The sequence below is a fragment of the Vicugna pacos genome, chromosome 1, assembly GCF_048564905.1.
Source record: "Vicugna pacos chromosome 1, VicPac4, whole genome shotgun sequence".
Taxonomy (NCBI): domain Eukaryota; kingdom Metazoa; phylum Chordata; class Mammalia; order Artiodactyla; family Camelidae; genus Vicugna; species Vicugna pacos.
Window position 1 is genome coordinate 73,426,361 of NC_132987.1, and position 14,748 is coordinate 73,441,108.

At 53.7% G+C, this 14,748-nt stretch overlaps 1 protein-coding gene across 5 annotated transcripts in view; it reads right to left on the reverse strand.

Annotated features, from left to right (window-relative positions):
* Nucleotides 1-14,748, reverse strand: part of BOC (BOC cell adhesion associated, oncogene regulated) — a 112,087-nt gene that overhangs the window by 6,705 nt on the left and 90,634 nt on the right. For 4 of the 5 annotated variants that reach the window (XM_072965291.1, XM_072965283.1, XM_072965276.1 and 1 more), the window contains 9 exons: nucleotides 10,856-11,002; nucleotides 8,927-9,070; nucleotides 7,121-7,414; nucleotides 6,508-6,780; nucleotides 5,200-5,507; nucleotides 1,804-1,966; nucleotides 1,333-1,443; nucleotides 631-837; nucleotides 116-297 (listed from right to left, as the gene is read on the reverse strand). In XM_072965291.1, the coding sequence (XP_072821392.1) occupies nucleotides 116-297; nucleotides 631-837; nucleotides 1,333-1,443; nucleotides 1,804-1,966; nucleotides 5,200-5,507; nucleotides 6,508-6,780; nucleotides 7,121-7,414; nucleotides 8,927-9,070; nucleotides 10,856-11,002 (1,829 nt within the window). The remainder of the gene's footprint in view (nucleotides 1-115; nucleotides 298-630; nucleotides 838-1,332; nucleotides 1,444-1,803; nucleotides 1,967-5,199; nucleotides 5,508-6,507; nucleotides 6,781-7,120; nucleotides 7,415-8,926; nucleotides 9,071-10,855; nucleotides 11,003-14,748) is intronic. The other variant, XM_072965303.1, reaches the window with a different exon arrangement.

The window sequence follows — 14,748 nt, forward strand, 5'->3', positions numbered from 1 at the left end:
TTAAGGGGAAGCAGCTTGGAACGAGTCAGGGAAGAAAGGTGATTCCTTCCTGCCCGCGCTGCGGCTGCGGCCGCCAGCCCCGTCCTCCCACGGCGGTCTGTGCCAGGCCACTCACCATCCACTTGAGCATGATGGTGGTCTCGTTGACAGCGTCGGTGAAGGTGATGTAAGGGCCGGCCACGGGCCGCTCGTACACGCGGCTGCTGTAGCCCGACACCACGTAGGGCCGGGAGGGGGCGCTGGGCTCGCTCTCCCCCAGCATGTTCAGAGCGCGGACTCGGAACTTGTAGGACGTGCCTGGGGAGAGACACAGCCTGACTGCCCCATGGCCCATCCAGGCTCAAGACGTGGAGGGATCTTCTGGGCAGCCCTTGCCCAAAAGCAAGCCCCAGAGGACTCAAGAATCCCACCCTCATCAGAGAGGAGCCACACAGGAGGTGCCTCTGGACCAAGTATGGAGCTAGGGAGAGAGAAGGAAGGGCTTGTGCGACCGAGGTAACTCCACCAAGAGCGGCCAGGGAGCCTGATGGTGAGTGGAGGACAAGCGGAGAGAAGGACCTCCAGGCTCCCATTCTCCTCCAGGTGGCCGGGGCAGCTGGGGACCAGGTAGGACAGTGGCCAGGACCCTACCTTTCTCTAGGCCGGTGATCTCCACCGAGAGCCGGGAGGGCGGGATGGCGCTGGTGGCCAGAATCCAGTCCCCCACTTTCTTTAGCTTCTTGTACTCCACACGGAAGGACTGGATTGGGAAGCCACCATTCCCACGGGGAATCCAGGTCACATACACTGAAGTCTCAGAGGCCATGGAGATCGTGGGCCTGTCTGGGGCTTCTGGGGCTGGAGGAGACCATACACAAGAGAGGAAGGAAGCAGGAGGAAGGGACGTGGTGAGAAGGTGGGTGTCCTGAGACTGGACCTGGCCTGTTCCTGATCAAGGCCAGCTTCCCCCAGTGCCCTCCACCCCCTGGTGGCTGCGTCAGGTCTCCCTGGGGCTCCCTGGGTCACTCTCCCCTGGTAGGAGCCCTTGAGTTAAGACGCCTAAAAGCTATACTTCTGCAATGTCAGTGTGGAGGCCAGGCGCCAGCTCTTCCCCCCTCTACTGCTTTCTGGACCCAGATGGTCAGCAACCCTAGTGTCAAACTCCAGTGTCTTTTTCTGAAAAGCTCCAATCCACATCTCATTGTGGTTAACTGGGGAGAGGCCAGACAACACAAGGACTCCTGGACCCACGAACCAAGATCCCAACCTGTAGCAATGAGCCTTCTGAGGCAGTGGACCTGTAGCCAGTTCTGACCTCTCATCACCCTGCCCTTGGGTCTGCTGGGGGCTTACGGGACAGGCGGCCTTGCTCCGGCTGGCTGCTGCTCTGGGGGCCGGCTCCAGGGTCATCTCTCTGGATCTGCTGCTCCTTGCTGGCTATGATTTCGGGTTTGGGCCGCCGTCCTAGGTGAAATGGGTTGGGGTCAGCATAAGGAGTGTGCATCAAGTCTCCCTTTCCACAGAATCCCTTCTGCCTGAGGCTCTGCCAAGGGATCTGACAAAACTATGTCAATAATAGACGACACTGGAAGTGTGGTCATGGAATTGCACCTGGCCCCTGAGTGTGAGAGAGGCAAAGGGATGTCAGGGGGCCAGCTGGTGATTCTGCTGATGGGAGGTGGGACCACAGGGAGGCAGTAGCTGAAAGGAAGGTAAAGTTCAAGGTGAATAGCTGGGGTAAGGCGAGCAGGGCTTCCCACCTGGCCTGACAGGACTGCTCGGGTTCACGGAAACCCCACGCTGGGGGCAACCTGGGACCCTTACCAGTTCGGAAAGTGACCATAGCCGTCTGGCCTTCACCTGCACAGTTGTAAGCTGCCATCTCCACCTCATACAAGCTCCCAGGGTCGAGTCTGGTGAGGGTCAGGCGGTGCTGGCTGGCTGGGATGCCAGAGATGGTCCATTCGTCAGAGGAGTTTGTGACCTGCTGGAGAAGGCAGCTGGTATAAGGACTGGCATCTTGGCCTGGAGCTAGAGGTGGGTTGTGGTTTGCAAGGAAAGCAGAATTGAGCCTCAGAGGGCAGGAGAAAGGGAGGGAGAATGGGGCAGGGGTGGCCCAACAGAAGGCAGACTGGTCCTGCTGGCCCTGGGACACCCATCCTCGCTGGGACAGTAAAGTCAGGCTCCCTCATCCCTCATCTAATGATCTCATCAAAGACAACTCGGTGGGGAGAGTCAAAAGGCCCAAGTGATACTGCTGGGAGTTTCTCCAAAGACCCTCTGTTTTTCTAAAAACCTCCCTATTTAACTTTCTTTCTCCTTGATCTATTTAAACCAAACATTCTAATGAGATGATGGTGAAAATGATGAAGGTAGCAGCACCAGGAGAAGCAACCCCATCTGCTGAGTGCTGATTATGTGCCAGGCACACACTAAGCACTTTATATGCACCATAAAGTGCTTCCATGGCAACAGCCCAAGAGATGGGAGTTAATATTGGTTCCTGCCTCGTAAGTGGGGAGACTGAGGCTTACAGAGATGAGTGATTTGCCTAAGACCACATTGCTAGTGAGCGCAGAAACCCTGACTTGACTCCAGAGAGCGAGTTCGTAATCGTAACCTACCCTGGAAAGAGAGCCTGGGAGCCAAAAAATCCTGGGTTCAAATCTGAGCTGTCTCTCCCACCACACACAGGTTACCAGCTGTGTGGCCCTGAGCAAGGTCCCTAATCCTTCTGATCCCTTAAGTGCTCTGTTTCTAAAATGAAGCAAAGAAAATCTCTCAGGTCATCCTAAAGATTAAATCTGATGATTTACGTGATGTGTTGAACATTGAACCTGCACACAGTAGGTTCCCAACAAGCGCCTGGCCCCTCCCCTAACCCCCATCCTCTACGCAGTGAGGATTTCAACTCTCCTTTTTCTGTTCCTGCCCTCAGGCCTCACTTAGAACTTAAAAACCATGGATTAATTTGTAATTATCACAGATTAATCTTTTTAAGGCTTCAAATTCTTAGCTCTTTTTAAAGAAAAAACAAAGGAGCTCCAGGCTCCTGCGCAGGCGCTGCTGAGAGGCTGCTTCAACTCACCCACCCCGCCTTTCAGGACAGAGACTCCACTGCCAACTGTGCACATCTCAGAGAGCCTGCTGGGGCCTGAAGCTGCGGTTTGCTGAAGGAATTAAACAGCTGTAGGAAAAGCTCTTATCTCCACGCAGAATATTCCAAAGTAGAACAAAACTCACTATTCAAGGGACAGGGATGGTCTGGAGTCATTAATGTCAGGCTTCCAGGATTTGTTCCAAAGGGAAAAAGTTTTTACAAACTGAGAATCCCCAGCGGTGCTGGAAACCCAAACACAGTAGCCCAGGATCTGCAGATGCACCAGGAAATGAAAACTGGCTTCATGCATGTGAAAAAGTGAAAATGAGCTGAATGACTCCCAGGCTCCAGCAGGAGAGGGGGGATGAAAAAATACAAGCCCAAGGCTGATTTTTCTTTCAGAATCCTTTCTAGTGTGATGATCTTTAGCCCCTCAAGAAAGAAACTGCTTTCAAGGCCGAGTCCACCCAACAGCTCCCAGTGCCCCACAGGCCAGAGCGTAACAGAAGCCAGGCCCAGCGGGGGCGCTGTCCTCTCACTTCCCCTGGGCCTCTGCTGTCTTGGCCTCCCAGCGCGGGTCTCCCTTCCCCTGGGCTCAGAAATGAAAATAAGAAATGGAATGGTAATTAGTCACTGTCACGCACACCGAGGGGGAGAACGCGGCCTCAGCCCGGTGTTTCTGGATCGCCTCGCGTGGCCTTTGCCAGCCGGCCTCTCGGTGAGCTGGTTTCACGTCCACCTACTGGCCCGAAAAATATTATCCTTGCTCTCATGCTGGTTCTTGTCTCTTGGGGACCACGAGCATGTGGCCTGCCCTGATCTTTGTCCACAGCTCTGTGACGGTGGGGTCCAGTTACACGGGGAAATGAGGGTTAGGACCAGCCCTGCCCCATAACCTGGGCTGAACAATGCTGCTTTTTGTTACAAACTCACCCGCCCACTTTGCTGGCTGCCTATGAAAAGGCTAGCAGGCTGAGGGTTAATGAGAAACTGCCCCTCCCGACCCCTACCTAGGAGGCAACTTTGCCAAAGGTGCCCCCGAGGACTTGTCCCGACCCGAGGTCTCCGAGCAGAGCATGTAACGGGGAGGAAGAGACCGCGGGGGCTGGCGGGCCCAGGGCCGGGGCATAGCTTCTGTACAGCCAGCGCTTTCCACCCGGCAGGGCTGGTGGTGGTGTTTTTGGAGGGGAGAGGAAAGCTGATAAATACTTTTAGTTCCACATTCATGTATTTTCCATGTTTTCTACCAAGTGCACACAGCAGTTTCATAAACCACAAATAATAAATGCATAATAAAGCCTAGCACTTATGACACATTATTACTTATCAAATACGATTTTTAAAAATCCACTTAATAATTTTCTACTGCTTTATGCCTTAGAAAGAAAACAGCCTGCACCTGGGATGAACAGAAATGTTTTCAAGGATATTTTCTTAAAGGGAATTTTATGGGTAACAGCAGGTGAGAGCCTGGCCTTGAATGAGGGTGGGAGCCTGGGGGCCCCGTTCTGCTCACAGGGCGCAGTGTCCAAGAGATGGGCTGGCCCAGCTCTGTCCCTGCATCCTGTCAGAGCCAGACTCCCTCCCTGACAGCTCCCAAAACAACCACCTGGACAGACTTCGTTCTGTCAACGAGAAATAGCTGAGGTCTGAACAACATGATGTGCTTTTAGCTCAAATGCCTGCTTGTCAAACCTGAGCCATGAGGAATCCTGAGAACTGAGTGGGTATTTTGTGGCCCTCAGCGAAAACACTTGTTCACAAATATTTGTTTTCCTGGCTCCTGAGCTAGCTTGCCACGCCAGAGTTCCTGCAGGTATGTACCCAGCACAGCTTACTTAGGTTAAAAAATGAAACAAAACAACAGCCCCAACAAATGGCAGAGGGAAGAGGGGAGGATGGGGGATGGTTAACAGGGAGCCTGTACGCTCCTCGGGATGGGAAGCTGGTGCACAGGGCTCAGACCCAAAGCTTCCTGCAAGGTGGAAAAAAGTACACTGGAGGGCAGAGAAGGTCACGGTCAGCAGTGGGGACAACTGTCCAGGCTTCAGGAGCTGTAGGGGAGACGGCCAGCAGGCAGAGAGCCCCTGGCCTCACCGAGAGCTCAGCACGCTCCGTACCTTGCGGTGTTTCACCACATAGTAGAGGATGGGCGCCCGGCTGCCGCCCTCATGCCGGGGCCGCCACACCAGCTCATATGAGTCAGTCTTGGAGGTGCGGGGCGAGCTGAGGATGACGGGCGCCTCGGCTGGAGCCACCTGCCCCTGCTCTCTGGGGCACTGTGTGGAAGCCGGCTGCACCAACACTGGGGGCCTCAGGGGCCCCGGGTGGCCCTTCAGCATCTGGTCAGGGCTTCCAGGTCTGGAGGGCGGCGTGCGAGGCGTGGTGGTGTCTGGCTGAGCATCCTGCCATGGCCTCAGGGTGGTGCCTGGAGGACCGAGCAGGAAGGAGAAGGTGAGGAAGAGCACCTGCTGAGCTGTTGCCCCACTGGAGAAAACTGAGATGTCAGAGGGATGAGCTCTCAGCACAGGGCCTGAGGTGACCACCAGCCTGCCTGACACACAGCCAGGCTCTGTGGGAGGAGAGGGCTGTGCCCCTGCCCAGCCAGGAGGGAAAGGCAGCCTGACGCTCCCCCCAAGCTTCCTGCGTCCACACCTGGTATGTCTTGAGTGAACTACCTCAACTTGCTCCCGAGGTGCAGGAACCCCGTCCCTCTTTCTCACGTCCATGCAGAGATGGGGACATGTCCCTTCACTGTGGGATCAACACCCTGGCACAGTGTGGGCTGCTTCCTGTGGAACTGCGGGGACCTGGAGACCTGAGCTGTGAAAGTGCATCTTGAGACTCTGAGAGGCGGGAGGGGCAACACTTCCTTCAGGAAGTGTCCACAGACTCTGCCAACACTAGCTGCTTCTACTTGAGCTCCTGCACCACAGGAGGTGGGCACCTGGTAGCTGACTCAGCATTTTATTACTCCTGTTGTCTTTTTCCACATCCTGCCTGAGAAGAGCCTTGAGGGTAGGGTCTTGGTTGTTTCTCTGCACCCCCAACACTGCCTAGCCCCGTGCTGAGCCAACAGCAACTGCTTAATTGCCTGACTGAATCGTCAACTGAGATCAATCAAGCTGAGAAAGACAGACTTGCTTTTCCTGGTGCTAGACCAGTGGTTATCAAACTGGGTTCCATGGAACCCTAGAACCCTACAGATTCTGCAAGCTAATTAAAAAGGTTAAAAAAATTACAACAGTGAAATGGGTCATTTTCATTACTGAAAGTTAACACTTCTGACTTACTAGCTAATGTAGATTTGAACTTACAACTAAGAGCCACTTTTATTCACTTTATACACTAGATAAGTTGGATTTCATTTGAAAAAAAGGGTTCTGTAAATGTTCAGTCGGAATCTCAGACCCTTGGGCTGCACTCACCTGGCCTGGTGGTCCTCAGCTGGACCACGGCGTGGGCACTCCCAACCTCATTCTCAGCCATGCACTGGTAGACGCCTTCGTCCTCAGGCCCCATGCTGACCACCCGCAGGGCCCGACGGGACAGTCGGAGGCGCTGGCTGGAGGTGAGGGGCACAGCGTTCCTCAGCCACAGCACGGTCGGAGGGGGGTTCCCGCGCACCTCACAGGTGAGCTTGGCGCTCTGGCCCCACGGGATGACCAGCTGGGACAGCTCCATGGTGACCTCAGGGGGTTCTGACAGGAAACCAGAGCAATGGTGAGAAAGGCTGAGTCCTTCTGTCCAGGCCCAGACAGGCTGGGGAGGGGACTGCTGGCAAGAGACTCTCTCTCCTTCTCTGTGGTTGTTGGTAGAGGAGAGGAAAGGTCCCATGTCTCCTCCATCAGAGTCCTCACAGGGAAGGGCTGCCAGGCAGGTACACCCTGGTCCCTAGGATCCAAGGCCTCCCACCCTCTCAGAACACCTCCGTCACTCACTTGGCACGTGATCCTGTCTGAGCTTCAGCTTAATTGCCTCTAGAAAGGCCATGCAGATAAGAGAAGGCAGAGGAGAAGAAGGTCTGCAGGAGACACTCACCAAACACTTGGACGTTGTAGAGGATGACCGCGGCCCCAGGCTCCCCGACCCCATTGTCCGCCATGCAGCGATAGGTCCCCGAGTCCTCCTCACTGGTGGTGTCGATGAGGAGGTTGCTCAGCAGGAAGCGTGTCTTGTTGTAGCTGGCGACACTGGACCCATCCTTGGCCCAGGTGACCCTCGGGGGTGGGATCCCACTGGCCACACACTCCAGGATGAGACTCTGGCCTTTGGTGACAACGATGGTCTGGGCCTCGGGGGGGTAGATAATGCGGGCAGCCTCAGCAGTGGAGCCTGGAGGGGCGAGGAGAAGCAGCACAGCGTGTGGGACCAGGACGGGGTGCAAGGGACCCCCTCCAGCCTGCTTCAGGTGGCTCAGCCCCAGGAGGCAGCCCAGAGAGCCTGGGTTTAGAATCAAACAGGCCTCCAGGGGCTTATGACCTATGTCAAGTGGGGCAAGTTACTAATTCCCTTGGGCCTTGGTTTCCTTACGGGTAACAAGGTCGTCCTGCAGACAGCTGTCATGAGGAAGGAACGAGACAGGGATGAAGCAGCATCATCGACACGACATGTGCATGGTTAACTATGTGTTTTGACAAAGAAAAATGAGGTGGTGGGCAGAGAAACAATTCGAATGGTGCAGGTGATTTTTCTCACTTGTACTCAGTAAGTCCACTCTGAGACCCAGGACATGAGGGGAGAAGGATCTGCTGCGTCCCACAAACCCCATCCCTGGATCTCAGTTCCCAAGTGTGTCTCACGGGAGCCCCTGCGCTCATCTGGCAGTTGGCATCCTGCTGTGTTAAGTCGGGGGGGGGGCGTTGGTGAGGTAACCTACTGTTTAAAGAGGCACTCATTTCTTGTGTCCAAAGCAAATCAAGTATTTCATCAGGTGCTCAGCTGAGGAAGCAGTGATCTTTTTTCAACACTAGGGCAGAAACTACACTGAACTGACTGGAAGGCAGGTTCCCTTCCTCAGGAACCCGGGAGGAGCCCGCTGACTAAGGAACATGCTGACCATCTGCTTTATGCGCCAACCACAGGCAGATCCAGTGTATGTAAGACCTGAAATTTAGCTCGGGAGACCCTCTTGAAGAAAAAGAATATAAAAAATTACAGATACAAAATTAGATGAGTGAGGACTCACTGAAGTTTTGCTTCATTAGCTTCAGGGTAGATCTGCTTCTGGTGCCAACTCTAGAGCCTAATTCCACATAAGACATCACTCCACCGAATACGCGGGAGCCTAGAAAAGTACCTGCCCCGGAGGATGTGCTCAGCCAAGGGAGCTGCTGTTTTCATATGAATGGGGGAGCAGTGTGGGCCTCTGGGGACCTTCATCAGAGGGAGGTGCTGGGCATTTCCGCCATGCAGACTGAATAGACACAGCCTGGCCTCACGCAAAGCAGATCTGGTGGCCTCACACAGGCACAAATGCACGTACCGGCATCTTTTCTACACATATGCTATGGCCAGCCTGTCCTGCCCCAGTACACGCATCCCAACTCGTGCCCATCCTCTGAAAGTGACACAGAGAAGAAAAGCTCTCAACAGGCCGGAGTTAGTGGGTGTCCCCCCACAGGGCTCTGAAGTGACCCGCAAGCTCTGCCGCCCCCTGAACCAAGTCTGAGGGCCACGTGCAGTGAGAGGCCGGCAGCGGGCAGAGGAACCCTACTCTGGCTGAATCCTGAGTCCTGGACATCCCACTGGCCCCAGCCCCCCGGCCCCCTCCTTGGAGAACACGGGGCAGGAGCTTGGACCGCTGTACCCCCAGGCCCCCCTCTATCGGCGAGACCCGACCCTTACGGCGCACGCGCAGCCTGTCGCTGGAGCCCGAGGTTTTCACTTCCTGCGTCACTGGGTTGTAGGCGGCACACTTGTACATCCCCTCGTCTTCCTGGCTGGCGTTCACAATCTGCAGGTTCCCCGATGGCATGATCAGGTAGTTATCTGAGGAAAGGACAGGGCCAGGGAAACATGGGATGAGTTTGGGCCCAGAATACTGCACTCAACAGCACCCCCCAAAGGTTGGGGGCAGGTAGGGGAGGAGCCGGGAGCTGTGCACATGGGTCCCAACAAGCCCAAGTTGAAAGTGCTGTTCTCCCCACAAAACTTTGCACCAACTGGGACGAAAATGCAGGGAATGGAACTAACCAACCAGGTAATAAACTGGGTGGCTGATCCTCGCCACTCCAAGCTCTGCATGGGTCTGTTTTATACTTTCAAGGGAGCCCAGGTAGCATAGAAGGGAAGCAGGACTGGGGGTCTGCCAGACCTGGACCCAAGCTCTGGTTCTACCCTGTACTAACTGTGTGATCTTGGGCAAGTCAGTTAACCTCTCAGACTCTGTTTCCTCATTTGTCGAAGGCATAACATGTCCTGCCTCAGAACCATTTGTAAGGACTGAGGGGCCGGTGCTGCATACGTGGTGATGAGGTGATCCTTCCTGCGAGCCACCGGGAAGGGGGGAACTGACTTGAGAATTTCCCATCAGTCTGGTCACAGCTCTGAGCCACCTCACTGTTGAATTTCTGCAGCCGGGGAGGAATATTGTAGCCCCCAGCCCCTACCCTCTCCATGAACACAGCCCTGAAGCCCTTCCCTCTGCATCACTGGCCTGCTAGGCTGTCTACTCTGGCTCAGAGCTGCCATGGGGGTGGGGTCCCAGGGTTGATTTCAGCTTCTTTCCCCAGGAGACAGATTCACAGCTTCTGGACACCCCAGCAACAGGGATGGTGTTCAGCTTCCTGAGAGGCAAAGCACTGGTCGTCAAGCTTTCTGGTGGCCTGCGCTTGGCAGGCTGGATGTCTCTGCAACCCAGCCACGCTGAGTCTGGTGCCTGCCTGTCACTGGGCCGCTCCAGGCGTGAGCTGCTTAGGCAAATGCTGGATGGAATGGAAAAATGGACAAGCCTCCCCTAGGGGCTAATGCCAGGCTTCTGCCAGGGACAGCAGACATCATACTCTTCTGAGTCTCCAATTATTTCTGAGTGGCAGGATTAGAGGTTCTACCCTTTTACACAATGGCTTTTTGTATTTTCTATAGTAAACATATATTCCTTTCATAACCAGAAAGTTAGCAGAAACATTTAAAAATCTCTAGAACATTTTAAAAGGTATACATTTTGAGGTGTGGGGTCGAGCCACAGGGGTCTACTTGGCCTTGAGTGCAGGTCATTGTGAGAAGAAGCTGACTTGGTCTTGAGAGGTATCTCCTCTCCCCGCTGGCACTCTGTGGACCAAAGCATGGTCTCCCCTGGACCAGCTGTTGTGACCACGGGGACCTGGGCAGGGAACTGTGATGGTCGAGATGGCTGCAAAATTACCAGGAAAATGGGGAGAGGGAAAGTCTCGAGTTCCCCTAGAAAGACTGCTTTTCTGTGTGGGGAAGAGCCCTACCTCCTACCAGGGAACCCCACAGCTCCACGAAGGTCTGGGTCATCGGGGACCCCTCCTGTGCGGGGCCGGCGGCAGGGAGCTTGCACCGGCACAATCGGGAACCCTGTGCTGAGTGCCCTGGTCCAAGGGCAGCAGTTCAGCATCTGCCAGGGCCTCAGAGGATGAACAGATTGCTTGTGACAGGCAGGGGACCTCCGTAACAGAAGCCAGTCCCTTTAGGATCCCGCAGGGCTAAATGTCAAAGTAGAAGACAGCTGACAGCCCACGGAGAGCGCTGCTGGCATGTCGATGAGAGTTTAGGAGGCAGTGAGGAGGTGGCTCCTGCTTGTTCACTCACCTCTGGAGGCCTCCAGCCACTCCTGTTTGACGCTGTATCGGACCTGGGCTTTCGGGTGGCTCTCAGGAAGGTGGCAGGCAATGACCGCCGTGTTTCCCTCATCGACTTCAATCACGTGCTGCACGTCTAACTTAAAGTCCTGGAGATCTGCAGAGAGAGGGCAGAGGCTAGCTGGGTCTCGACGGAGGAGGGAAGCAGGTGATGCAACATTTCGGGGTGGGCTTGTGCCCTGGTGTCTTTAGTCACCATCAGCAGCTGCAAGAACCTCACACTCCGAGGGCCCTCTAGGGGTGCTCAGAGCCCTCCTTCCAGCCTTCTGTTGTCACGAGGAGTTTACAGAAGGGACCGTGAGCCCACATTACGGCATGGGAGTTCAGCTTGATGCACATAAGCTTGGGGGTGGGGGTGTGCAGAGAATTCCGTCAAGTGGTGCCTGTGACACAGACCAGTTCTCTTCTGTGACCTGACGTGGGTGGGGGTGCTGTGTGTAAGTAGGCCAGGCCCACTGGCCCTACCGAACCTGGCAGAAAATGGGTTATGGTCATGGCACAAATGTACTGGCATGGCTCAGCTCATGGAGACTGAAAGGAACAAGGAAAGAGAATGCTCATGTCTTTTCCTCAGTTCAATCAAGAATAGCCTTCCCTAGTTCTTCTCAGACATCCACAGGGAAAAGTGAAAGGCCAGAGATTCCACTCAATTGCCAACCATGGTTACAATGAGAAGGCTGATTCCTGTCACCCAGGAACTGTGCAGCCCTCCCCCTGTATCCTTGGGGATTGTTTCCAGGAACCCTGCTGGATACCAAAATCCACAGATGCTCCAGCCCCTTACATGAAATTGTGTACAGTGATTACTGTCAGCCCTCCGTGTCCACGGGCTTCCCATCTGCAGATACAGAGAGCCGGCTGTGCCCTGGGCCTTGTCATGGCTGATTCCTTCTCAGGGCTGGGGGTGGGGATCTGTGGATGCCCAAAGGGTTTTCTAAGGCAAAGAGGGATGCCCCCAGTGTGGCTTAATGGCAGTGGGATATGGGGAAGCCAAGGGTCCTGACACCAGGCTATGGTCTCTCCTGACTTGGCTTGTTGCAGGAAGACCGGGATTTAAATGGGAGACGATGGAGAGCCATCTGGAACAAAAGCAGGATGTTTCCCAAACAATCCAACAGTCCAAACAACAAAATTCTCTTTATTTGAGCCAAATCACTGATGCTGCTAAACCAAATGGGCCACTTGTGCAACAAAACCACATTCCAAATTTGGTTTTCAGGATTGAAGCTGAATTTAATTTAAGAGAGGAAATAAAACTAATAGAGAATAAGATAAATGAAAATATTTACACAGACACTCTCTCCACAAAGGTACTTAGAAAGCCCTGGAGGCACCCTGTCTGAATGCTGACCACGCCACATTCTCAGCTCCTGAGAATGATACCATCACAGTGAACTGCAACTCCACGCAAGACTCCACCTGCCTGTGTGGCTGGTTCCCAGAGAAGGCGACGGGAGCTGGCGGGAATCAGGTTTCTCCCAGGGGGCATGACATAATCACCAAGAACAAACTACTGTCACCACAGGAGAGCCCGGTGATCCAGGCACTCCGTGCTGTCAGGAGGTTTCCCACTTAATGGAACGTTCCTGAAGTTCTCAGTCAAGCCAGCCAGGGCAGGAAAGCCCTTTTGTTTCTATTGAAAGGATTGTTGTCCTTTGATAACAATATTCAGTTGTGAACGTTTTAGGGGCAGGGACCAAGTCTTGTTCATACATGTGTCCTCTGAACCTAGGGGATGCTCAGTGAATGTTGAATGACTGGATGAATAATTTATCTTGGAGCTGGGCCCCTCAAGTCAGGTACAAAATGCCCATCCATGCTGTCTACGAACTCAAATTTCATATTTGAGTTTGGGTCTACATTATGAGCTCCAGGGCCTAGCACAACAGATTTTCTATGAACTTTTTACCCAAGGATAGTCAACCTTTATCTAAGTGTGGCTATTTTGAAAATAGAATATTTTTTGAGAGGTTACTCAGGAGGTCAGGAAAGGGATAAAATAGGCCTAATAAATGTGGAATACGAAATCCACACTGTTCACGGAGTGGTGTGGCAAAAACAATGACAGAATGCCTCGTTCATTTCTGTGGCCCCATTTCACTTCCCAGGCTGAACAAGTGATTCCTGGGGGTCAAGGCGAGGTCTGCATGTACTTCTTCCTTTGGGTGGGTACGGGACCTTCTGGGCTTTTAAACAATTATTTTATTTGGTGTTTATTTAAATTATTAAATTATTTAATTTGGTGTTTGTGATGTCTGACCCCAATGAAATTGCAAATTCCTGGTGGACAGCCTATTAATTTTGCACTCCACACCCCAACCCCAAGTCCCACGGCACAGTATTCAGGACATACCAAGTGTTCATTAAGACCTTGCTGAATGGATAGTTTGGAAGTCTGTGCCCAAGGCCTGCTTTCTGGGCACGCAGCCGATGCAGCTGCACCAGGCCCTGCGCTTGGAAGAGGCCGACACTTGGTTTAACGCTCTGCTGTCACCATCTTGAAATTCTAGATGATGTCTGACCAAGGGACCTCATGTTTTCATTTTGCAGTGGGCCACACAAAATACGGAGTCCAGTCCTGGCGGAGCCCCTCAGCTAAGAGAGAGAATGCATTTTGGCTCAGAGAGGAGGAAGAGCTGGACTCTGGGCAAGGGTGGCCTGCCTGGGCTCAGTGTGTTCTAGCTGAGTATCGCTAACTGCTTTTCAAAAGCAAAGCGCTTCAACCATGCAAAGGCCTTCATTCTCCTTAACACACTGCACGCAGTACCTGCCAAGTCGGAGGCTCCCCACGAAGCCAGCAGTGAGCGATGGTGAGCTGGAAAATTCCTCAGTCGCTGAGAAGCACTCTCTGTCACGGTCTAATAAATCTAAAACTGCTCCACCAAGAGTTTTTGAGTTTTCGTTTTACCCTCCTCCTTTTCTTTACCTCATTCCAAGAAAATCTGCCTCCAGCCAGAATATACTTAAACCTAACAGATCATTTTGCTGGAAAGATGTGAGCAACTGAAAGGAATCTGGCATCAGAATGCCATCGCCACCCCAGGTTCCTGTCCCATTGTAACAGAAGGCTTACCCAGGCACAGAGCACGTGCTCCTCCGTGTACCAACTTCACTGACCCAATACTAGAGAACAATGTGCACCCCTGCAGCTCCTCCTGGCCCCTCTGCACTGACAATTAACTGCCTGGTTGGAGACAGAGGGCTATGCACTGGGGGAGGCACAAAGCTGGGCACCGGTCAGCCATCTAGCCAGACGGCCCCTCTGTTCTGATGCCAACATGTGCACAACAGCCCATGCGGGCAGGACCCAGGAAACACCACCTGAGCTTCCAGCTCCCCACAGGGGCCGACTAGCAGGAAAGGCTCCTGGCTTCAAAACAAGCAGCAGTTTGGTCCTTGGCCCTGTCCCCCCAACCCCCAACCCCGAGCTCAAGCTTTAGCAGTTGGTTCACTAGACAAATACTCCCAATTTGGCTGCTGGAGCAAAAGTTGAGTTTCACTAAGGGATCAAAGGCAGGGTAATGAAGTGATGAACGATCTGAAAATCAGAGCACCCCCTTTCCTAGTATTTTTGGGCAGGAAGGAGACCAGGGAGGGGTAGAGACTCCGTGATCAATAACAGCCCCGTCGGCCACCAGATGAGAGGCAGATGCAGAGATCTAGTTGGCTGCATATGAAGGAAACCAGCCTGTTCCCAGGCCCCTTTGTCTGCAAAGCCGGTTTCCTGGCGAGTCCCCTGGGCTGCTCAGGGTGCCTCACTGGGAATAAGGGGCAGGCCCTTCGGTTACAAATGGGGTTAGCAGGCCTCGATGCAGAGTGGTATCCGGTTTCACAGGGGAAACG